Below are 24883 nucleotides of genomic sequence, written 5' to 3'. Positions count from 1 at the left end.
CCGTTCACTACAAATACATAACACTTCTGTCCTTCACAGCCTATAACCCAGTTAAGATAATAAACAGCAGGGGTGTGTGTAGCTTTTCTCCCAACATCAAGATGGACCGTAGAGATGGTCAACTCTTCCTTCTTCTGCTCATCCAAAGTCATATGAAGCAGCATGGATGGCATCATGAAACAACTTCACTTTCGAAAATTGAATAGACAGACGAAATCTTCAATGAAAAACGATCAATTTGTTTTGAGGAACAAACTGGCTTTGGGCTGGAAATGTTCGAAAGCTAAAGTCTACATCAAGCAATGGGAGATAAACAGCAACAGTGAGCACGGCTGCGCTCACACAGCCAATCTGACCACAAACTAATAGCCCTGGCCTGCTATCGCCTGCACATTAGTCTTGGCAAACACTCCTACGCAGGCATATACACCTCCAGAGAGGCGAGGGTAAGCGCTCTTAGGCGAAGCTTGCTCCTGGAGTGCGAATATTTTCTCGTAGGCACTTAAAAAGTCCTTCCCAAATTATTAGGGGCCTTATTACACCCCCCTCTCTCTCCTAACCACACTACCCAGAGGGACTTCCACCCACAAGGCTGCATCCTGTACCAAGCAGCCAGATCATTTCACTATCCACACCTCACTATAAGCCAAAGTCTTAAAGAAAAAACAGCAGGGCAGTACAACGTGTTTGTTCCTTCAATATACTGCCAACGGACACATCGTGCAGACAGCCACTTTTGTGTTTAGACCTCTGACTACAGATGCAATGCAAGGTATATTTTATTCATGCCGAATATATTAAGTTAAATGTGTGATAATGTATATAATGTATAGGGGCACATGCGAACGCTCAGGTCCTTAATCACATTGGCTGGTGAACGCTGGAGTGTGAAGGCATGCTGGAGCAGCGAGGAGCCTGAAAGACTCCAGGCCTATCCCGAACAGCGTGGGCGCACGCACGTGGAAGCGGGACGCCTGATGGGAGTCGTGGACGTGACCGCCTCAATCAGCTCTTATAAAACACCTCGGGGTTCTGACGGACACCGAGGGGGGAAGACGAGGAGAGGCGAGAGGGAGTGTGACCCGAGCCGAGGTTCACGTTTCGCTGCGAAAACACCCGGCCCGGGTTTTCTTCGGAGAGAGGTGACAGATACTCCAAGGTATGTCAACATAGCGGGACACGTACGCTGGTCGGGCCCTTGCACGTTAGGCAATCCTCCGTCCCGAATGGACACATGAGGGAACACAAGGGAGATTGGAAGGTCCCCCCCCCCCCTTTTAATACACCTCCCTGTTCCAGTGGAAGCTGAAACAACACTGGGCCTTGTTCACATAGGAAGACTTCCTGACTCCCCCGACTCTTCGTATGCGTGTGGATGGACAATGACAGTGTGAACACAATGACTAGATTATGAGGAAAAAGTCTGAAGTGATGATCTTTGGTGGCACTTCCGTGACCTAACCAGTCGACCTGGGTTCCTTGGCGCAGTACGCCAAACCCATTGTTAACTATCTGGGGATAAAAGTGGACGCGGACTTATAGTTTGACTGCCAGATTGGAGCTGTGGTAAAAATTAGCTTCTTCCAGTTAAGGCAGCTGGCAAAAATAAAAGTTAGTGGGTCCTCCATTGCATGTCTGTAACTAGTACAGAATGCAGCTGCACGTCTTTTAACCTATTTATTACACCGATTTTAGCGTCACTTCACTGGCTACCCGTCCATTTTAGAATTCATTTTAAAATTCTTCTATATGTTTTTAAAGCCCTAAATTCCATATGTCTGAAGTGTCCTTGGGCAAGACACTGAACCCTAAATTGCTCCCAGTGGGGCTGGCAGTGCCTTGCATGGCAGCAGCATTCCATTGGTGTATGAATGTGTGTGTGCACTGTTGAATGAGAGGCCAATGTAAAGCGCTTTGGGGTACTGTGAAGGTGCTGGAAAAGCTCTATATAAGTGCAGTCCATTTACCATTAGGCGGGCCTCTTCACTGTCCAATTATAAATCTCTTCTTAAAACGCACCTCTTTGCTTTGGCTTTTAACACTGATTTTGTGTGCACAGAAATTTTTATCTATTATGTACTATGTTAAGTATGCTGTCTTTTATTATGTCTCTTTTAATGTACAGCACTTTGGTAACCTATGTGTTTATTTAAATTGTGCTTTATAAATAAAGTGGATTGGACTGGATTGGATGATGATTAAATGGATGATAATCAAATGCGGAGAATCTGCTCATCTGCTGTTCTCTTCCCCCGCTGCTCGTTCGTCATGAGCGGGAGAAACGGTGGAGTTGGGAGGGACAGCGAGATAACAGCCGACACATGTTTGGCTGGGACGACACCGTTGATGTTCTTTGAGTCATTTGCTGTGAGTTAAGGGAGGGGGCATCGCTCATCCTTTTTTTGCCACTGCTTCTCTTTCCAACACACTTCCACGCAAGAGAAGTGCGTAACATAACCGGTTTGCTTACTCCTCGCTAACCTTTCCCATATTTTTCTGCCAGCACAGCTTAGGTACGTTTCTCCCCTACCCCCCTCCAACTTTTCACCATCACCTCACCCCGATTTTTCTCTCTTCATGATGATCTCATGTCCAGTGCGCTCTCAAGGGAGCCAGTGAGAAAGAAAAGGGGGACAGATTACCTTACAACAGCAAATTAGTAGCCCTGGATTGTGTGAGTGCGAGTGCCTGGCAGACAGGTCAGCTGGGAGATACACATCATACCAGAGGCATGAGGACAGGCTTCTCTTTTCGACAGGCCCCAGGCCTCGGAGACAGGAAAAGACTGGCCATGAACAACAGGGGTGGGTAACGTGTCCTTCACTGTCCGAGTGCGCATGTTTGTGCAAGTGTTGTAGCATAAGTTGAAAAAAAAAAAAAAAGGGAGGAAAGTGGACTAAACGATGATATTCTGCATGTAACAATTAGGTCCAGTGTGTAAAAAATGTAACTTATTTAGGTCAATGTCAGGAGGGCTTCCATAAAAAATGTTAACCTCAGATGGCAGCAAAACCAGGAGCAAAACCCTTGCTCTATGTATATATGAGAACCGTTATTTGCAAATTACTTTTATTTACTTTTTTAATGTATTTATGGGCAGTGTGTTAAGCTTTTATCAATATAAAAATCATAAATCAAACCAAATTTTACACACCGGAGCTATAAGGTAGTTATTCAGAGAGCTAGAGAGTGCAAAGTACATTATAGGTGCTATAGAGGTAGTTTCCTAAAAGGTTTTTGACTAAGTGTGACTATGTTCCATAAAAGAGTTGATCAGGCCGTGCAACGCAGTAGGCAAACCAGCGCTTCAACAGCAATCCAAATTTATCATCCCAAATGAGCCCACAGCACTTGCTGGGGTGTGACAGTTAAGAAGGGGATAAGAGAGCTGCTGGGATCCAAGGCAGAGCGGAACATCCAGGCAGCGGCCAGCGGCCGGCCAGCCAGACAGGGCTAACAAGCGCAGCCAGCGCGGTCGTAAACAACGCGGGACGAGCGAGGACGGCCGTGCCTGAGAGCGGGACGAGGACGCCACTGGGAAGCCGCTGCGCCGCTGCTGCTGCTGCTGTTGGAGGGCGTTGAGAGAAAGGCGCAAAAAAAAAAAAATGTCAGCGCGAGACCCAAAACGAGTTTGGCGGCCAGAGACTGTCCAGATCCGGTGACATCATTGCCGGATGGGAGCGAAACATCAGGAATAAAAGAGTCAATGGGACGGAGCTGGTGTCAAGTGGGGAATATTGCGTAGCGATGTTTTGAAAACCATGGCGCTGAGTGTGTGGCCGCAAATTCTCTTTTGGTTGGGTTCTTTTGCAGGGCAGGGCATAAAAAAAGGAAAAAAAAGGGGGGGGGATAGAGAATAACATCCACAGCATGAGTATAAGCCTAGTAGGAGTGAGCTAATAGCACTGTGTGTCCCAAGATGCAAAGTTTAGTAATGCACTTGGAGGGGAATTAAGGAGAACTTGGGAATGTACAGGGGTATAAAACCGTGGGAGCAGAACAAAACCTCAATACTGCTGCGAAAAGAGCATTAAATTATAGGAAAACTTTCCTTGACTGCTTGTCTGTCTACATTAACCAGTTCACGGACGGAGCACAGACCAAGCTACTGGAATAAAATCACCGGTTTGAGGTTCAGCTTTTCAAGAAGCAGCACACGGATGTGTGTTTTGGCGCGTTGTGAGAGGGTTTCGATCCTGCTACGGCACAGAAGATGAATTAAGAGGACGTGACAGCAGAACATGTGACGGGGGAGGCCGAGTGGCGCCGAGTCACAACGGTTCACACCGCGTCGGGACCCAAATTGACGAACGCAGCAGAGGTCAAGAGTTAAGGGGAAGGTCTCGGGGTTGATGAAGAGAGCGGGAACATCGGACAAGAAGACAAATGGTTACCTCTGAGAATGGGAGGTGGGCCCAGGGCCTGGGGAAAGATGATCTGTGGTCATCAGAGTTGTTATAGACACGCCGCGGAAACACGGGACCAAATCAAAACAACACAAGCACTTATAGTCTGTCTGGAAACTGATTTGTTGGAGCTACGAAAACAGCAGTAACCATTAAAGAAATACAGCCCTTTCTCTTATCAGCCGAGCTATTTTTATAACCCCAGAACGCAATTAGGAGTGTGTGAGTGCGTGTGCGCGCGCGCGCTCTCCAACTTGCTGAGGCGGATACATTGGCAGGCCTTTTATCATCCGGCCCAGTACTTTCGCCTGCGTGTTCTTCTGGCAAAGTTGCGTTATTTCTTATTTATCTAGCTTCACAAATCACGAACATCTCGAGAACACATATTTCATATATCACAAACACATAATAGAAAAATACATGACAGAACCAGCATGGAATCGCATTCTTCCGCCGTGAGGCCATCTGGCCCGTTCGGACAATCTCTCTTCCAAAACACCCCTGAAAACACAAGAGGTCATTTTGACTCACTGCTCGAGTGAGACGTGGTATTCCGAGCGCTGATATGCCAGATTGCCACTTTCCAAGTGTGTGTGTGTGTGTGTGTGTGTGTGTGTATGTATGTGTGTGTGTGTCCTTGTGCATGTGCAAGTGAGAGTGAGGTAAGAGCAAAGATTAACCGCGGTCGATGATTAATACAACTTGACTTACTGACTGGGTGCAAGTAATTAGGGCTGTGTCTTTTCTCAAGGTTGACCCGACGTTCTCACATGGAACACATGGGGGTCTTGAAACATGTGCGTACCGCCCACGCGCACACGCACACGCACACACACACACACACACACACACACACACACACACACAGGACTAGCCCACCCTCCATGCAACCTTAAAACCACATTGGGTGAAATGTAATCAATCTTCTTTAACAATGCTGTCAGGGCGGTGTCTCAAGGCTCTGACAGGAACGCAGAGATAGTGCCTGCTGCACACTAATGATGGTTTGTGTGCCTTATAGCAGATATAGGTGTGTTATACAGGAGTGTTTCTATGTATGGGAATGTAGGTAATGGTCCAGAAAAAAAAACATAGAGCTCTGGGCCACCAGATATTTCAGAGTGACTGGGCTATTTAAATGAGTGTGTATGTGTGTGTAGCTGCGTGCTTTACTTGAGGGGACTTGTGGGACCTCCAGCTGTACTGATGGCTGTGGAGGCTGGCAAGCAGCACGTTCTCGTCCGTGTCGACCTGGCCGAAGCGCAGCGTCTCGTGCGTGTCGTTGCAGATCACGTAGTGGCTCAGGACCAGCTCCTCGGCCTCGCTGTTCCCATTCTGCACAACCAAAAACATGTGGGTGATCAGCGAAGGTGGGAGCTTTGGCTAGATGGATGGATAAACAGGGGTTGAGCAAAATAAATACCTAGCAGACTTAGCAAGGAATAATAGCAGGCATAGCAAACACTTTCCGGAGCCCAATGTCATAAACAGATGTCAACAGTGTGAATATTTAAAATCTGAAAAAAATGCATATTTTAAAGGCGCAGCTGTCAGCCGGTAGGAGGAGAGATGAGTGATATCATCTGGGAGAGCGACACCACCTCAGCACTGGAGGGAACTTAATCACAACCTGACAGGTCCAGTCTAAGGCAGTATAGACGAATGTGATGACAGTTTTTTTGTACGTCGCCATCATGTGGCGCCGCCATGACTGCATCAGTGCATCATGTGTGCGCTGGAGGCTTCTGTATTTTGCATTCCACCTTCTTCCCCAGTTTAATTTTAACGCTACTACCGGGACAGTTGAATGCAGCACAAGTATTCCTACTTTTTACTTAAAAAAAAGAAAGAAGGAAAATAGTTAAATTATTAAATAAATGATACATTTGCAGGCAGAGAAGACTCGGGGAGGTGGAGGTGCAAGACACCAGTAATGGCAGCTTGTTCACTTCTGGATGTTTTTTTCCAGGTTCTTCTCCAGGCCGGGTTCAGGGCCCAAAGTTACCCCATCACCCCATCAAAACCAAAAACCTTCTTTCGATGTCCAGGCCGTTCGTGTTCATGTTCATGGCGGTGAGGGCCCATGTGTTTTCCCTGTGTGTTGAAAAGAGGCCTTCTAATAAGACATTCCTGCCCTGAAGCGTCATCAATAAACTGCGGTTTGTTAAGAAAAACATTAATGATGGCGCGCGGCCACCGGCGGCCCCGGGACAACAGGAAAGGCAGAGAAAAGTCGAGTCACAACAGCCACCCGTGTCCACTCTGACATCACCTCGCATGCAGCGAGTTCACTCAGCCCGCTGTTGAAACAACGGCTCAACGATGACAACGAGCCCCGTCTCTGCCTGCGTACACAATTTCAAAACAGAGGTAGGCCGCACGTAGGTGCACCGCGTGTTGATGTTTTCTTTGAGTTCCGGCCAAATTCTCCAAGATCCTAACGGGATATCTGGTGCACACACCCCTCCCTCCCCCGACACCCCACCCACTCCCGACTCTTGACACACGAGCTCTGATGGCTCCCCAATAACTATCCCAACTGTCCCGGTAGGAGAAGCCCGGCCGGCTGTGTACACTTAAATGGCAGGGGGTTGGCGGTTAAATAAAGCTGGCGGGAAAAAGCTCCGAGTGCGACTGCCAAGCACGTTCAGGGTCCGGAGGTGACTTTGGAAAAAGGATGGAGAAATGCACACTTTTAAAGAGGACACTCGATGATCAACGGGAGAGAAAGGTGAACGGAGAAAAATATATATGAGACAGCTGCAACGAGGGGATCAATCCAACCCTGGTTTTACTGTGGGAACACTATCTGCGGTCCCTTTCGCAAGCGACGCTGCAATTCACAAATTTCCTGCTGCCGTCTAAAGATACCATTGTTAAGTCCGCTCTCTCGATGGTATCGTCTTTCCGCCCCGACTCATAAGGCAACGCGATACGCACATCAGAGGAGCTTCCTGTTGTAAATGTGATCACCCTCTGTCCATCACGGGGACTCCGGCGAGCAAATATTAAGGCCCAGAAACTGGAAACAGGCAACAAATCCACCTTGTTAAAGAGGACGGAGTGACAGCTTCATCTCGAGACGCGGCCTTATCAAGGGACAAAGTATCCTCACCTCTAATCCACCCAGATCCCGTTACTTTTGTTTTCACAGCTCAGCCTACTCAGCACGTACATAAATGACTAGGTGCATTTAATTTGTCTGGGAAACACGATTACAGAACAAGAAAAAAGTTAAGTGGCACAGAACTCCGCCAGAAACAGTTAAACCCTTAAAACAGTTAATTGGATCTCATTCCCTCCCTATTCGGTTGCAAAGGACAGTAGAAAATCTAATCATAAGGAGGGGAAATGGAGGGGGAAAAAAAACAAAGGCAAGAAGTGAAAATTCCCTGTTGTCTCAATTGCAACATATAACTGCTTTTAAATGCCGTGAGAAAGCAGCATGTAAACACTTCTGGGCTTTTGTGTGGCTTTCCATCAAAGCCACATCCTCAGGGTTCAAGGCTGGGGAGAGCAACCATTGAAATGAGGCTGGGGACCAAATTCTGAGAATGGAAGCATAGGTCCTGGGATTAGACTGCGCGGGGGGCCTTTAGGGGGGGTGTGGAGGGGCCAAATAAGACTGACTGAGGGGAAGAAAAAGATAAAAGACTTTTATGAGGGATCCTTTCTTTCAAAAAAATTGATGCCGTGGAACTTTTTTGAAAACGTATAATTATCAAACTTGCCTCTGATAAGAAGTACCACTAAGATGACTATCAGCACATATGGAACATTCTGCAGAAATATGGATATAAAAAAATAAACCCTTTTAAGATATGTAGCTCTGACTTCTTGGTCTTAATGGCAGTATTCTTTGTTCACTAACAACAAAAAAACACTTTTCTTCACCCATTAGTTTTACATCGAACTAGACTTCCACACTGAACGACATTCCATTGCTCTGGAGAAGGATGTTTGTAAATCTAACTCATTACTTAACATACATAACTGCAACTTATTGCGGAGAGTTGGCTTCCTTGACTGCCTGCAATTGCAATTCAGGGTAATAATCCTGGCGCTATCTTTTTTCTAATATAGTGTCCTAACATTGGCTCCATCATTGATCCAAATTCCTTGTAACATGTTTTTAAAACCGTGCTGTCATACATTCAGATGTGTATGAAGTACAGGAGATTTGAGTAAAAGTGCAAGTAGTCTATCGAAAACAGTTGAGACCGAATAGAAGTGGAAGCCTTCTTTCAGTCCCACAATCATAAGTTGGTGCTTTACAGAAACAGAAATACTAGATTAAAATAATCATGCTTTTTGTTTTTATCAAATTTTTTTTTTAGCCTTTCAGGTAACAAATATTATTTGTGTTTTTCAGTGAAATGCCTGCTTCGTTGTTACTCATTTCGCTTGCCCCTTATATTTAGTTTATATATATTATAGGTTGTTGCTGCAAACTGTATAAATAAAGTGCACGTAAAACTGTGTTTTAATGGTTTCAAGACAAGGTCAGCACAGAGACAAGCAAAGCCTGAATCATAATGGCTGTTACAAATTATGGCTTATAATGTTGCAAAAGCACAACTACGCCCTGAGAAGTATATATCTATTCTTTATTCTATTTTTAGTCTTTTATTTCCTGCACTTAGGTGCATCTGGAACTTCAGCTGTTCAGGTTGCGGTGGTCCGCTACAATCTTGCACGGGTCGGGCATGTTCAATTGTATGCGTGTTGCGGGATCTTCTGAGTGGTCCAACGCAGAGCCTACAGGCCACATCACAGCAGAGGTTCCTGCCAGCCTTGACACCAGGAAACATGAAAATCACTGGAACAATTACACTCATTATGATACATCCTTCTGTTGCGGAAGGACAGAGACTGTTAGCGTTTCCAACTGCTGGTGATTACGCTTTCAATTAGGATCAAGTGTTTCTATGCATGCGTGCATGTGTGCGGCCATGTGTGTGCATCAATCATCAGAGAAAGACGGCAGCTAACACCCAGGCGGCTTTGTTTTTTTCTTTAAAAGCTGCAATGGAGTTGACCACCATCCAGTACCTAAGCACATGTGCGAGGGTTCCTCCAGAGAACAAGGTTTATGTTTTATTTTAACTCCCCGAAAGGGTAAAGAACCTTTATGTAATTAATCTTTTCACAGCATTGCCAGATGTTGAAGGAAAGATTGTTTTAAATAACCAGCATGATACTTTAAACCTTTGTGTACCTTCCAACTGAGCACGGCCATGCCCGCGAGCCCTACTTTACAATGATGATACATTTATTCTTTTCTGAAGCGAGGTAGGTTCTACACAAGTAATCGGCCTACTACTGCAAATGTTTGTCCAATTTAGAGAAGCCAGACTCTGTGTTGTATCTATGAATAATACATGCATCCAGTTTGGACTTCAAGAAACTTGGCAAAAATAGCAATGGTGGTTGGGGGGGGACTCATATTTATCACCCAAGCCAGCATTAGAAAAGGTCTTGGCTCAGAAAATATTACCAACTATAACCTGGTGTTGTGCAAGCATGTCCGAACACATCAGCAAAGCTGTAATTTTGCCTTTTATTACAACACAGCCGCAGATCTTAAGGGTTATTTATGGCTCCATTTACTGGCTGAAATTGGGAACGTTCTCAAACATGCAACACATGAGGCAACGATGAGGCAAAGGGTCGAATATTACGCATCGCGCAACACGGTCACGGAGAGCTTCTGATGAGTCGGTGAGTGAGGGAGGGAGGGAGGGAGCCGGCGAAAGAGAGCGGCACACGCATTAATAGGCTGCGAGGCCGCAGCAACTGTTTAGTGGACGGGTTCCTCCTTTCTGCGTTTCACAGGTAAAAGATCGCAGCTGTTAGAGGTTAGAAAGCGCGAGTTATTATTCCAGCCGCCTTATTGACATAGTCAGCTTGCATCTGAAACCAGTGCAAGACGGTCTCCAGAGCCCAGTTTATGTGTCAACACAGCCACAGCTGACTTGGACCGAGCCATTTGTGTACGCGTTTTCTATACGGCGTTCCACTGTTTGGGATACATGTCTTGAAAGGAGTTGGGGGACGACATTATAAATCAATTCTATATTAAGGTTGTGGTTGGCAGGGATATGTGTGTGTGTGCGTGTGTGTGTGTGTGTGTGTGTGTGTGTGTGTGTGTGTGAGAGAGAGACAGTGGACAAAAACGAGGGGTGGACGTCGCGCCAGATGAAGTTTTTGGCAGGTGTTGCCACTAAAGTTTTACCATGTTTTCACGGGCATCACTTCATACATAAAAATATCCTGGCTACCAGAGGCAGCGCTGAGAGCTGAGAGCTGAGAGATGATGAGGACCATAGCAGCAGCAGAATGCCGAGAACAGACACACTGTTGCCTCTTAGTCGAGAGTTTACAATAAACCGAGAAGCAGTTTCATGCTGAAAATTTTATTAGCGCTGGCGTCCGACTGAAACGCTTCTCATGAAATCCACTATGTTGTGAGTTTGTTTAGCTGATACGCCATTTGGGACAAAAGACCATATTTCAGGCAATTCAATAAAACAGAAAGTACATTACGATTTCCTTTATGGATTTACTGGCCCCCGGCTACGAATATAATGTAATGGCAGGTAAAAGAGCTGAAAAAAAGTCAAAGGCAAACTGCTCGTTACCTCGGATTTCTGAGCACATTCCATCGTTTCATGTTCCAGCGAAAAACTCTTGAATCTCATTTGACTGATCACATTTGATCACTTTCAATGAATTCTGATGCAGAATTCAACATTTAACCAGGGGAGTCTCCATGTTGGAATTGAAATTTTTTTTCCAACTGATTTCAACACTTACTAAGCAGGTTTAATTATCAGCATCCTCTATTTTTTGGTTGACAGGGCTGCCCGAGTAGTTAGTCGTGAGAACAGAGAGGAGTTTCCTATTTACCAATCAATCATGAAATCATGAAATCATCAAAAAATAAAATAAACCTGTAGCAAAACAAAACAAGTTTTAAAACATTTATCTGCAACCTTCTTTAAATTGCTCCGGTTTGAAGTGTGTGGTACCTGTTGCCAGCTGCGGAGGGCAGTGTCCATGGTGTGGATGGCGTACTGACTGATATTGAGAAGAACTGGATCCACAAATACATTCAGATCCAACCTTGTGGTCTGGGGGCAGCATATGGCAGCAGCCTGGCCCTAAAAACACACAAGAGAATAAAATCAGTGACTGAATGAAATAAAGCAAACGCTTCCTGGTCCACGTTAGGCTCCCTGACATGTCGACCGAGGATCTACCTGTAGAAGAGTGGGCTGGAGGAGCTGCAGCAGTGTTAGGTTTCTGTACTCGAGCAGCCTGCAGTCCAGCTGTGTGGAGAAGTTAAACTCCTGACAGTGACGAGGCCCGTTGGTCCACTGTCGAAGGTAAACCCGCGGCTCCTGGGCACCGACGACCATGAACTCCTGCTCCTGCGGCAACTTCCTGTCTGGCAGGAACGGGCGAAGTTGCGGGGACGGAGCTGGAGGAGGGAGACACACTGGATGTCACTGTGGCATATTACCTTGTACTATACAGTTAAAAGAAACACATTTTAGAATTTCAACTGTATCACAAAGTAGGATGACCAAGAGAAATGATACAAAATTCCAGGAAAAGGAAGCTGCAGTCACAATATCCGTGAGCACTGTCAATTATGAGACCATTCACACTGAACAAAAGAAATCTCATAGGGTCAAATGGACTAGTGTTCGATGACGCCCTGTACCTGTGCCCAGTCGTTCCAGGTGATGGCAGAGGTGAATTTCCAGCTGTGACAGTTGGAGGGACATTCCGACGGAGGGCACGAACCAGGGTGCGAAGCAGGAGTCCACGCGGGTGCAGGCTGCCAGCGCCATCGGCGACACCAAGTGGTCGCAGGGCAGCTGGGAGCCACAATCGCTGTCCAAGCTGCGGAAGCAGAGCCAGTTGATTTCATATATGCACGGATTTGAAGGGAACTGAGGGCGCCGACGCGAACTCAAAAAGGGTCAAAGTGGCAATAGGCGTTTTTCTCACCACTAGAGAGCGCAGCTGAGCACTGCACGTAAACTAAAACAAAGCAGCTTGGAGTTCAGGCTCCTTTTATTTTGCTAGCAGCGCAGGCAGGCAGTTGCTTCTCGCTATTTATAACAGTGGAAGCAGAGGTTCAACATGTGTGCGCGGCTGGTCGGGCTTTATAAATAAAAGGAGAGAAAACACTCAATGTCAAGGGACAGAGGGAGCGTGTAACAGCACCACCACAGATGAAACAACACCACTAGAGCCTCACAGACATTTACTATATACTGTATCTGACAATGATGAAAATCACGTATTGCCCCTTTAGGAAAAAAACACGTCCATCACGAGAAAATAAAGAAAAATAAGTACTTTTGAACTATAATATGAAGTACTGAAGAACTCAAAGGGAACGATAGATCATTAACCAATCATTTGTTTCTGATGAAACTTGTTTTGTAATGTCAGCAGCAGGGGCACAGCTGTCGCCCATACTCCACAAAAATAGAACACATTCATTAAAACAGTCCATTGTTTCAACCGTCAGTCAGCTCCAAATTATTTGACATTCCAGTATAAAAAAAACCAAAAAAAACAAAAAGAGGACAACCTCCACTGAGACTGAACACTATTGTTCATGCAAATAGGAACGAGAGGAGACGACAGCGCACGGAGCCTCAGTGCCGTCCCAAGCCGTGAGCATAGGTACATTATTACTCCTGCCGCTTCCAGCAGAACCTCTCCATGGACATTAATTGCATGTCATGGCTGATGATGCTAAATGGAAGGTAATTGATATGAATGACCGTTTGCTCCGTAATTTGCTGCTACCATGATCCACCATAAAACCTCCAGCAGGAACCGTTCAGGACCTGAAAACGCTGGTGCAGCAGAGGGCTCCTTAAAAAGATAAGCATCATATGTTGACAATTTTCATTACTTCCAGTTGGCAGGGCGGCCAAGTTATTTTTCTGGTGGAAACCAAAGTAAGGCAGATGAAACGGGTGAGTCGGGGAAGGGGAAATCAATTTTGATCAAAAAAGACAAATAATTCAAACATAAAGGAAATGTAGTGTGTGCTGTATGATTGTAATGTAACACAGATGTATATTTTGCTTTACACTCTATATGGAGGTTTTTCTTCCCCCGCTCTCTTCCTCCGCGGACGTTTTCTCAAACCTCCCCTTTTCACTCCTCTGGAACTCTCTAAGCCACACAGAATGTGGGCTTGGCAATTCTCTCGCACTAAATTTTGCTGAATCCCAAGGGGGAGCAAAAAATTTTAAGAGAAATGTTCACGGGGGGAAAAAGACCCCGAAAAATAAATGAAATAATGGATTGAGAGGATCAAGTGGGAAAAGAATGCAGGGAGAAATGAGAATATGAAGGTTTAACAGTTGAGAGATAAAGAGACGATGAGGTCTGAGGTGTCACAGTGCTCGGCGGACTGGGCCTGACACCTCCTGTCCCTCCTTGGCCCGGCCCTGCCCAGCCCGGGCCGGGCCAGGACCAAGAACTAATGAGCCAACCCAAAGGGGACTTTTGCTCGTCTCGCTTCCCTTCGATTAGATACACTCAAGGTAAGCAGGAAGGAATCCGGATGGGCCCTGACAGGCACTTGGTGTGCTGGGAAATCTCATTAGGCCGATCTGAACGCCTTCCAAGTCCGCTCCCTGCTCCTGCTCACCAGATGTGGGGCGAGGGACGCCGGCTGCCGGCTCTTTTGTGTTTCACCGTGGGCCCGGCTGCGTTCTGCCGCCCCCGCCCCCCTTGCTCTCCCCTCATGCTGGACGCCGCACGCATTCTCCATTCATTCCACCCGCATATTTGCGTGTAGGCATGCGCACGCTGGCTGGAGTTTTTTTTTTTTTTTTTTGCCAACAAGCCAGCAGTGGGCGCGGCGAGGATTCTCCTCACCTCTGCTCGTCTCCTCCGTCCCCGTTGCTGTTGAGCACGATCCTCCACAGGTCGGAGGCCACCAGCTCCTTCTGCTGGTCGGTCAGACTGAGGCTGGGCAGATGCAGCTGGCAGGCGCTGCTCTCCGAGAGGCTGAACTCCCGGTACGGGACGAAGGCTTGCTGGAGCTCGTCCCAGTACTCCAGGCTGCACGGTACCTGGGTGGAACGGTAAGAAGTTCGCAATGTAACAAATATAACATAATTTCGCATGTATCGCCGCATTTTGCATCTCGGGGGCAGCAGCGACCAGCAACCCGCTTTATGAATGATATAAGGATCCACTCGACAACACTTGTAAAAGTTGGGCGAGCGGAGGAGGAAAAATAAAAGTTGGGCAGATGTTTATTGCGGCGTAATGAAGTAAACTGAAGTGGGTCTTACCCACTGTACCTCATCGCTGTACAATGCCCAATTGAACATATGTGAGTAAGTACCCTCTCCTCCCTAATAAACAGTCAGATTGCTTCTGGGTGAGGTATGAAGTGAAAACCAAAAGACTGCGATGGCTGAATTCACTCATTCGGATGATATCACGGCCCAGATGTTGGGCAACTGACTTTTTTTCCTCGCTTTTTTTAACGCAACCAGCTGCTCACGACGGCGAATAAAAACCATTGCACGTATTTGTTTGGTCTCCTCGAGAACTTAATAGCGAGGGAATGCTTTCCTTACCGTGATCATTGCATAGCCCTGCCTCGGGCCTAATGAGCCCGCAGTTAACGTGTTGGGTTATGCTAATCATCGAGCGCCGCAATCATTAATACATTGACGGCTTCAAGGAGGGAAAAAGTCCAATCAAGCGTGACTCTCTGGCTGGCAGAAGAAAAAAATTGAATATTCTGTCCCGTACAAGAAAAACCTCAAGAAAACCATGACGCAAGACCTCCAACGAAGAAAGACAACATGCCGTTTCTATAACAGAACCACACAACCACAGCATAAGTGAACACCAGCTAGCAGGCAGCGATTAGCACAGTAGTCCCGCCACAGTTTCCCTGACTGAATGGCAACCAGGTTACATGAGCTTGCGCATAGTGTGTGATGCCTGCTTTGGCCTCCAGTGGTTCCTCTGACACGGGGCCACGTTCTGTCGGCCACCTGCACAATTACCTTCTGGTGAATTGGCACTGGCAGGGAGCTTTAAGCGGCACAACCTGAACAGCGAGAGTGTACAAGAAAGGAAGTGAATTTCTCACTCATGAAAACCCACTTATTTCAATGAATTAAAACACCTTCTTGGACAACCACACAACCAGTGGAGCGGTCGACAACTTGCTTTGAAGCTAAAAAAGAAAAGGTTTTGGGGGTTGACAAAATGCGTGTGCGCACGCGCCCAATAATTCAAACGCGAGGCTGTTTAGTGTGGCTGCACTCTTAAAGGAGGAATGCAATGAGGTAACCAGGGCTTACATCATGCATGAAATGCCACACAGGTCTTCCTGGAATCAACCTCTCATAATTGTACCTGACAGAGTGGTGCACCCGCAACCCCGACGCCGAGCCACTGGGGCGGAAATTCGCCGAATGTCCGCAGAGAATTGCCAGAGCTGTGCTGGTTGAAACACAGAGAGGGCTTTTCTTTTTCCACCTGCGACATTCAATACACATGACGGCATGCAAAAATTAATGCGCGAGGCACACATGTGGTACAGTGGAATACATTTGCATGGTCGAATTGGTTTCATGTTTCCCAAGTTGCACCGCTGGCACCGGAGGAGCGCAGATACATTTGATAACCAAATCAGTTGTTTTTTTTTTTTTGAAAAACGAAAGAAAGTGGAATAAAAAAAAAAAACTGGCCGGGAACAGGAGGCACCTGTGTATATGTCAAATGGATTGTGTATATGGTTTGCGGAGTATAGATAATTATACGTATGAAAGACAATATGCATGTATACGTTTTGTGTACTGTATACACAGGTGTGCACACGTATGTCAAAGCATTACACGGTCTGGACAGCGTAGGTTTCTGCAGCCTGATTATGTGTGTACCTTATCTGATAAACAACATAGAAGCCCGAATATCCGACATTCCCGTGGCCAGATTAGTCCAGTCTGCACTTTAAAGACCCAAACCATAAAGTTTGGTGTGGCAGCTCAAGCGCAGGACAAAATACCAGCGGAGGAAAAATCATAATGCCAATGTAAATATTATCTTAGTCGCTGGTTGACGTTGGCGGATTATCAAATATAAAAACTTCATTTCATAGCCTGCTCAATTTTGAACTTTTAAACAAAAATATTTGACTTTAGGAAGGTTGGTACTTTGGTCTTTTTTCCAACTTTGATTAAAATTTGGCCATGAACATTTGGCCAAACATGTATTTTGTGTTAATTTGTGTCAGACAGATCAGTCACAGTCTTTAATAATGGTTGAATACAACAAATCAAATGGAAAAATCAATGACATTTAAAAATAAATACACTTTTCCTGACCAACACCAATGTACAGATTTTTATGGGTAAATTCCAATAAAAAATTAAAAACTGTTTGCTGCTATGCACAGTCTGTCTTCCACGATTATCATTGTGACATAGTCATATTTTTTGTTATTCTACTGATTCCTTTATGTCCAAAACGCCCAAAGCTAGCAGCACCTTATCGGGCAGCGGACAAATTGAAGTGACATCAGCTTAAGCAAACGCTTACTTAGGAGGTGTAATGAAAACTGCTCCGAAAATAAAACGTCTCCTGCTGCGCTGTCTCCAATAGGTTAATACACCTCAACGTTAATCGGTGTGGAAAACAAGGAATAATTCCATGCTGAGATCCTCATGCTTATTAGCATTACCTCTTCCTCTCTAAAGCCAACGACAAAAAAAGAAAGAAATGGGAGTTTTAGTGGGTGATGTGTAAAATGTCCAGATCAAATTAACCTCATGGACAGTCTTTTATTTTTGTAGTGCATTAACTGTGACTAATGCAGTTCTGCTTGAGCTCTGTCCCGCTAAAATAATAATTATCTTGGCAAAAACACGCTCCCTCTCTTTCGACTTCGATGTGTCACCCTGATGTGAAATATCCCAAACGACTCCCCTAAAAATTCTTACTAACCATAAAAACAAGTTGACAGAGGAATGAGGTGCGCCAAGTAACCGCGGGCCGCCCTCCCACCACGGGAGGGCGTCAGGCTCGCTGGTTTATCTCTGCTTGTAGGAGCATTTAGCAGCCGGTTGCCAGTTGGGCCATTGATGGCAGGACATCGACCTAAGAATATTATTTTCCCCGTTCAGAAGACCATCCGCGTGGAGAACACACCGCATGCTTAAAAAAATAGAAAACTAATTTTCTCATTTCAGCATCAAGCAAGCAATGGATTTCCATTTGATTCTATGGAGAGAAGACGGCCTCAGTAATAGTTTTTCTAATGTGTGAGCAGGGTGTCACTGGTGATGTATTTGTTGGATGCTACTATCTATTAGGAGCCGATCCCCTTCCTTCTGGTGCTGCCTTGATCCGGGGTCAGGCTGAATCACGGCTCCTGTGTTTCCTCCCTTGTTTCTCAGGATTCGGAGCCCCGCGGTGTAAAAGGGAGGGGGGGAAAAACGGGGCTAAGGAAAAACAGCAGAACGGACACCTGCCTATGATTCAAGGAAATCCACCGCAGGACGACTGGAAAGTGAGAATGAGTCACTTTCCTCTGGCCGTCTGTCCCTCCATCATTCCACCTCGCTACAGGTGGGTGCCCGGTCGGGGAGCGCCCCCCCCCCTCCACACTTTTTTTTTCAGCTGCCCTCCAATCATTCCGACATGGCTTCCCATCTACCGTGCATAAAAAACAGCTCGGAGAGCAATTTGACTTTGAGTAATGGAGGGAGGTTTGAATTCCCCCTCTGAGATACTGGAACCAGTTGGGAAACCACAACTATTTAAATGCAGGAAATCTTGATTTTATAAAATGTTAATATGATCTGCTCTGGGGACTGGCGGGCTGAAAAAGAGCCCCGCTCCTACTCGACCCCACCTCCGTCTCTTTAGTGGAGTGGAGAAAGGCAGAAAAAAGTGGGAGGAGGGGGTGGAAGTCGTGGCCAAAAGGGAGGAGGGGGAAAATAAAGAGGAGAAATAAGAGGAGTAGAAGGACAAACTATTATTTAATTCGCCATCGCACATCAGTTTCAGCCTCCACCTGGCGGGAGACAGCTCGGAACCGGCAAAAACACCACGGTGTAAGTGATGGGGAGAGACTACAAGACAGCTTAATAGGACTTTCTCCTTCTTATTTCTTTTTGTTTCCCTTTGCCTCTCACATTCCATTTCTCAAAATCTCTCGACCTCCTTCTCCATGTGGCTGCGCCGTAATTTAAGAGGCCTGAGAAATGACGCCTGCCTTCTCTCTCTGTCCCGATCCCTCTGCGCTCCTTCTCTCCGCAGAGTTTACCAGTGAGGTAAATGACATACCTTTGGAGAAGATTCCCCCCCCTCCTCTTCATTTTTTTTTTTACTGTTTGAATATTGGTGGAAATGCTTCCACTCTCCTTCTGGAGGTTTTCTAGTCTCCATATTAAGAGGTATTAATTGCAACGCAGTTTTAAGGGAACGCAAAACATTGAAATCATTGTTGAAACGTGGGATCACAGTGATTGACTGATGACCAGGACGGGGACCAGGAGAAACCCAAGCAAAGCCCCACACACACACACACACACACACACACACACACACACACACACACACACACACACACACACACAGTGTAACGTGATGTGAGTGTTTGGACAAAAATATGAGGTAATAAGCAGGACTGTGTAACATATCAGTAAATGGATCCAATGTCTTATAATTACGGCAATCATTGCTTACACAAAGCCCGCGATACGTGATACTGTTTTCAGCAGTGTTGACAAAATGCATCAGACTGACTTTCAACAATGGATTTAAAACAGTTTAACATATACACTTTGAAGGTAATGTTTTCCGTTAATGTTACCAACGGAACCCTGGTAATGTGCCTATGACACGGCCATCCAACTCGTGCCGTTCCAGGCCTATTTGCTGCAAGGTCTGGCTCAGGCCTTCATGCCGGTACAGAGACACAAGCAGCGGAACCAGACGGCTCCGTGTCGACTGCTAACGTGCGGATTGCCGCCACCGTTATCAGCAGGTGCCCCGGAAGTCGAAGTTAAATGTCGCTGTTACGACCCGGATCCAGACCCAGACGTAAAGTGATTTTGCACATATGTGGGGACGACGTTCTTGGCTGTCGATAGCAAAGGAGCAAAATCAAATCTAAATCTTTTGTAGTTTCTCTCTGCAGATTTCACTGCGTATCATCCGAGCACAAAGTGGTTGCAGTAATTGCCGGGCGCTCTGGACATCCTCCTTTCATCACGCCCCCTGAGGAAGTCTCATCACCTGATTCCTTTTAACAGACATGTCAGGGGAGACAATACCGTGCCAGATGACGAGCTGGGGAAGAAGGAGAAGAAGGAGAAGATGTGGAAACCACATGTGCATCAACCATTGGATTCATGCTTGATGTTAAGACACACACACACACGCACTCGCAAAAATGCATCCATATTTATGCGCTGGCTTTGATAGATACACAGATGCAGGAATAAATTGAAGAACAATCCACTGCAATTTAACGTCTATGATGTAACTGTGGTTGACATGCTGTGAACACTCGCCATGGACATCGGTCACCTTTTTTTTTTTGGTAGCTTCCACATTTTTAATGCCAAAAAAAGTTTACAATGTTGTTGTCCCTATCAGGCCAATATTGGCAGATAGTTGGGCTGACTTTCAAGCCATATCCTAATGCATAATCATCCTTCCCGACACTCCTTCCAAGTCTTTCCCCTATTGCACGTCTGTCTTCATGTCAACATCCCATGACCCACTGCTGCTGCCAACTACTGCTTCTTTCTCCTGACACCGCGGCTCGCTGTAGTCACTCCAATAACGCAAAATGCGGCCAGTTGGCTTACGTCTATAATTCTTATTATAAACTTAGCAGCTGTGGTGCCTCGTGGGAGAAGCAGATAGCCGCAGCCCTTTCAAATCCCTCGTCTCCCGTGAACTTACAAAAGCCAGAAGAAAACATCTGTACATGACTGTGGGAGTCCAGGAAAGAATTTCATAGATAAAAGGGGGATAGGAAGAGATAGAAATCCAAATAGAAAAAAAAGGAGAGGCAACGTAAGGCTCATGATGTTTGATTTACATTTCCACGCAATTCCAGCAAAGAAATGAGGTAGTGATAAAATAAAACACGGCACTGACATTTATTTCACAATTATGTAATGACATAATTCTGAATAGACACTGTTCTGCAATATGCCTGCGCCAAGGTAAAGAAAAATAAAACAACTGGCTCCGTGAATGACCGGAGGGAATGGAAATTCACACACTTAATATGTTTTATATTAGTATGTCATTAGTAGATTAGTATGCTTTATGAATTGCGGGTTCCATTTGGTAGAATCACATTCAGAGAATAATACGAGATTTAACAAAACACAGAGTAGCGTATTTAGCTAAACCGGCAGGATACCAGGCAGCTTAGCATATTGTATTAATAGACATCTTAGCCCCCAATTACCAAGAATACAGCCAGTATCTGTCATCACGACAGTTTAAGGTGACTTTTACAACATGGGAACGCAGCCTGAGAGAAGGATATGCTGGAGAGGAAGGTTGGGGGATAAGGAGGCGGAGGGGTGTGAGTGATGTGAGGAGGCGTGGGATGCTCCGTCCCCCGCCGAGCGCCTGCACGCTCGGTAGCTGCTACAAGCTGCCAAATTACAAAGTGCATGAAGACAGCACCTGGTTATTCGCAACCAGAGTGGAGAAGATGCCTTTCGCAGATGTGAAGATCATGTATTACACGTTTGGAAAGACAGCAGGGGTCTCCGTCATTCAAAAAAACACATAGGACGTGTGTTCTCATGACTCATGCCGTTGGAACTGAAATGGCACGCGGGCCAATTCTCAGACCCTCGCTTTATTTCCCCGTGTTCGCAGGTGAAGTTAAACAGGGAACCGTGAAAGTGTCTGGACTGGTCTCAGCTCACGCCTCGTTCGCCCTCCGGGCGCTGGCAGACGTCCAGCAAACCACAACACAACACACTGGGATGAAACGCGTTGTGCCGAGGTCTGCTGGACCTCTTGGTATCCTGTGCTAATGTGTTGGTCACCTCATGTTTTTCACATTTAGAGTGGGAACTACTAGAGTAACAGTAGGGGTAGAGCAGTCTGTTTGTAATGTGTTTACTGCTGAGGAGGATTAGGGCAACAAAAAAAATTCGAGATTACAAAGTTTTGATTTTGTGAATAAAGTCGAAATTTTGACTTTGAACTTGAAATTTTGACTTTGAAGTGAACTGGTCACGTGACCCTGTACGTCAAGTCTGTGACGTGTGCCAATGCAAAGTTCCATGACCCTTTTGCGATCTGAAAAACCACCTCATGCGAGCGTCAAAACCTTTTAGTCATATTTTGAGAGGTTTTTTGAAGTTCAGGTGTTCCATTCTATTCCATTATCTGTTTTTTTATTGCGATTTTAGGTTTTGCGCAATTCGAGGGGTAATGGAAACGCAGCTATTGACATCCACCTAGAAATTTCAAATTTTATCTCAAAATTTCGACTTTAGTCTCAAAATAGAAACAAAAAAAATCTCCCTCTTTTTTTTTTATATCTTCTTGTGGCCCTAATCCTCTTCCATAGTTTACCAATACGGAGGTCATAGGCACATTTAAAAAAGATTTCAACTCAAGACTTGTGTGTGACGGCATACCTGCAGCACGTCGCCCAGGTCCGCAGTGCTGATCTCGGGGTCCTCCGTGGTGTTGAAGGGGACGGGGGTTATCCGGACGAATGTAAGGACGCGTGGTTCAGGGTACCTCCACAGCATCAGGCCCGGGCTGTCGTCCGTCTCACTGTAGAACACCACCTCGTAGGGCCCCGGCAGTTTCTGGGAAGCTGCAAAGGAAGATTTAACGGCGAAATCTAAATACCTCTGCTTGAATTTGTCAGTGATTAAAATGTGATGTCGAGCTTTACAGGAAGACATAAAGCAGGGAGGATTTTTTTTTTTCAAAAAAAGAGATGCTTGGAGAGCAGTTAAAAGGAAGCACAGAAAGGACGAGAACTTGCCAGAAGAGATAAAAAATGATGTGGCAGTGGAGCACAGGCTCAAGAGGAAGGCCTGCGTGGAATTTATGTTTCAAGATACAGCGGGTTGTAGTTTATTGCGAAATACTGTTTTGGTGTCATCAAACCGACAACTGTTCAGAACAAAGGCTTAACTGGTTAGCTACAACATTTTCAGATGATTGAGGCACGAAGACGAACCGAGACAATGGATAAAAAAAATATGAAATATGATTGTTTTTTTCTTTCCGGAGGATAAAATTCGCTTTGTGGCAGGAAAAAAAAAAGAAAAAAGAAATTGACCCGCTCACTTATTTTGAGCTGCGATGCCATTAGAGTTGTTTCCACCATCCCCACTCTCCAAAACAGTATCTCCTCAATAAGCGCTGCAGATATTTCCATGCTCGCGCAACGTTTATATGTGTAGAAGCCGTATATAAACAAAGCGTCCGAGTAAACATTTTTGCTATTGAGTAAACAAGCTCTGATTGAACCGTGCCAAGCACCTGCAAAAACTGAGTGGTGTTTGACTTGAGTCGTGGCTGCTGTTTGGGATTCAAGTCCTTTGGAAAAATGTTTATTTGAAAAAAACAGTCAAGCAGAGAACTGGTGCTTTGTTTGGGCCCCGCGAGGTTCAAACGCTGAGAATCAAACAGTGGGAAAACACATTTCAAGAGGCTGTGAAATCTAATTTCCCCCCCCCTTTTATGTGAAGCAGTAAGCTGTCCACGTGTAGGTGGACAAGTTTTTTTTCCCTCTCCTTTTTTCCATAAGTGTGGATGAAAGGAAAAAAATAATCGTCCTCTATGATTCGAGTTGGCTGGAGCCAGCGACGGATGACGATGGTTCCCTTTTTCATGCTCCCATCTTTTCTCTTCCCTCTCTGCCCATCTATCCCATCCCTGTATCAGGTCCAGGGGCCACTGGCTGCTCTGCTCGCGCGGTACTCCAGGGCCGTGTTCCTCCGGCTGCTGACAACATGTTGCTGACAGATTGTGCTCTCTGTTCTAGTTCACTACTGTACATTCTCCTGCTTCGGCCAGCATATTAAACGCATCAAAGACTGGTGGAACAGTGCAACAAACAAAGGCTCAACCACAGCTGACAGAGTGGACGGCTGGTCTCAGGCCAGGGGGGGAAGTTTGATCCTTTGTGTATAATGTTGCCGCGTATGTGAACGCCTATGTGTATGTGCGCGCACATAAAGGACGGTTTTGCACGCGGAGCTCAAAGACGGGGGAATAAACAGCATGTTACTCAGAGTGGAACCAGGCAGACATTTCAGATGAAACCTCTTTCCATGGTGGTGCTTTGATGTGTTTGATTTAAGGAGATGTGGATCCTAAGTGACGTCTTACTTTAGTGCAGAGGTTCTATTTTAGGCCTTTCACACTCAGCTGTATGAGTTTATGAATGATTGATTGCACTTTTTCATTGTATGGATCAGGGGAGAAAGACTTTGCCAGGATATATGCCAGTAAGTTTATGGTCATCAGTTTTTTTTTCCGAGTATGTTGTCGAGAAGTCTCTCCAAAATTCCCATAATTTGGCCTGTCAATGGGAAACCCAGCTGAACATATTTTGAGGTTCTGCTCAAAGAGAGTGAAAAAAAGCGATGATCTCACTTGACATAAATTGAGAAACAAGTGAAGTTCTCAGATCTAAAGATACAGTATACAGTAATATGAAACACTCCTGTATTAAAATGTTTATATTCTCTACTGGCTCAGGACATTATTTCATATGTTCCCATACGGTTAAAAAACAGAAAATGATGAACAAGTTGACAAAGGACTTTCAATGAGAACAGAGTAGATTTACAGCAATTTCAAACATCACCACTCCTGTGAACGTGTATTACTCTGCAATTAGAAAAAAATCTCCTGCGCTCTTTAATGTGGCACAACTGCGCGCTGTTCCAATTGGAATGTGAGGCTGACTGATGGGAAGGTTCACCTGTGTCCTGCAGGTACTGAAAGTGTCCCGTTCGCAGGTCGTCAGAGCTGTGCTCTGTTTTCGGGGATGGCGAGGGCGACAAGGACGGAGGCGGTTGGGTGTCGCAGGCTTTTCGTTTGGAACAGCTTCCAGCCGAGTCCCTTTGTGGGGTGTTTAGGTACGTCTGCAGGTGCTCCTCCACCAGGTTCAAGCAGGTCAGATGTTCCTGGCCCCAGAAGACCTGAAGAGGAGCACAACAGGTGGAGATTCAGTGTCAGGATTTACAGTGAAACATTACTTCACGGAAGAATAGATGGCACGAAAGACATCCCAGCTGACGTGAAAACACCTATGTTAACAATTATTCACTGTTCTTTTATTTCCAACACAGGAAAAGGAGCAATCAGGGTTACCGGCGTCATCGCCACTTCATCCTTTCTAGCATTACACAACACAATTTACATCCGCCTTACTTAGCCATGGCATT

The 24883-nt window shown here is 45.7% G+C and overlaps 1 protein-coding gene across 8 annotated transcripts in view; it reads right to left on the bottom strand.

Annotated features, from left to right (window-relative positions):
- Positions 1–24883, bottom strand: part of vps13b (vacuolar protein sorting 13 homolog B) — a 260425-nt gene that overhangs the window by 40143 nt on the left and 195399 nt on the right. For all 8 annotated transcript variants that reach the window (XM_076040760.1, XM_076040763.1, XM_076040755.1 and 5 more), the window contains exons 40-46: positions 24418–24637; positions 22106–22290; positions 14325–14521; positions 12136–12317; positions 11669–11889; positions 11438–11569; positions 5580–5741 (exon numbers count right to left, since the gene is read on the bottom strand). In XM_076040760.1, the coding sequence (XP_075896875.1) occupies positions 5580–5741; positions 11438–11569; positions 11669–11889; positions 12136–12317; positions 14325–14521; positions 22106–22290; positions 24418–24637 (1299 nt within the window). The remainder of the gene's footprint in view (positions 1–5579; positions 5742–11437; positions 11570–11668; positions 11890–12135; positions 12318–14324; positions 14522–22105; positions 22291–24417; positions 24638–24883) is intronic.

The sequence above is a fragment of the Nelusetta ayraudi genome, unplaced genomic scaffold (genome assembly GCF_046127955.1).
Source record: "Nelusetta ayraudi isolate G7.1 ecotype Tasmania unplaced genomic scaffold, CSIRO-AGI_Nayr_v1 ptg000063l, whole genome shotgun sequence".
NCBI classification, from domain to species: domain Eukaryota; kingdom Metazoa; phylum Chordata; class Actinopteri; order Tetraodontiformes; family Monacanthidae; genus Nelusetta; species Nelusetta ayraudi.
This window is presented reverse-complemented; position numbering and strand designations above follow the sequence as displayed.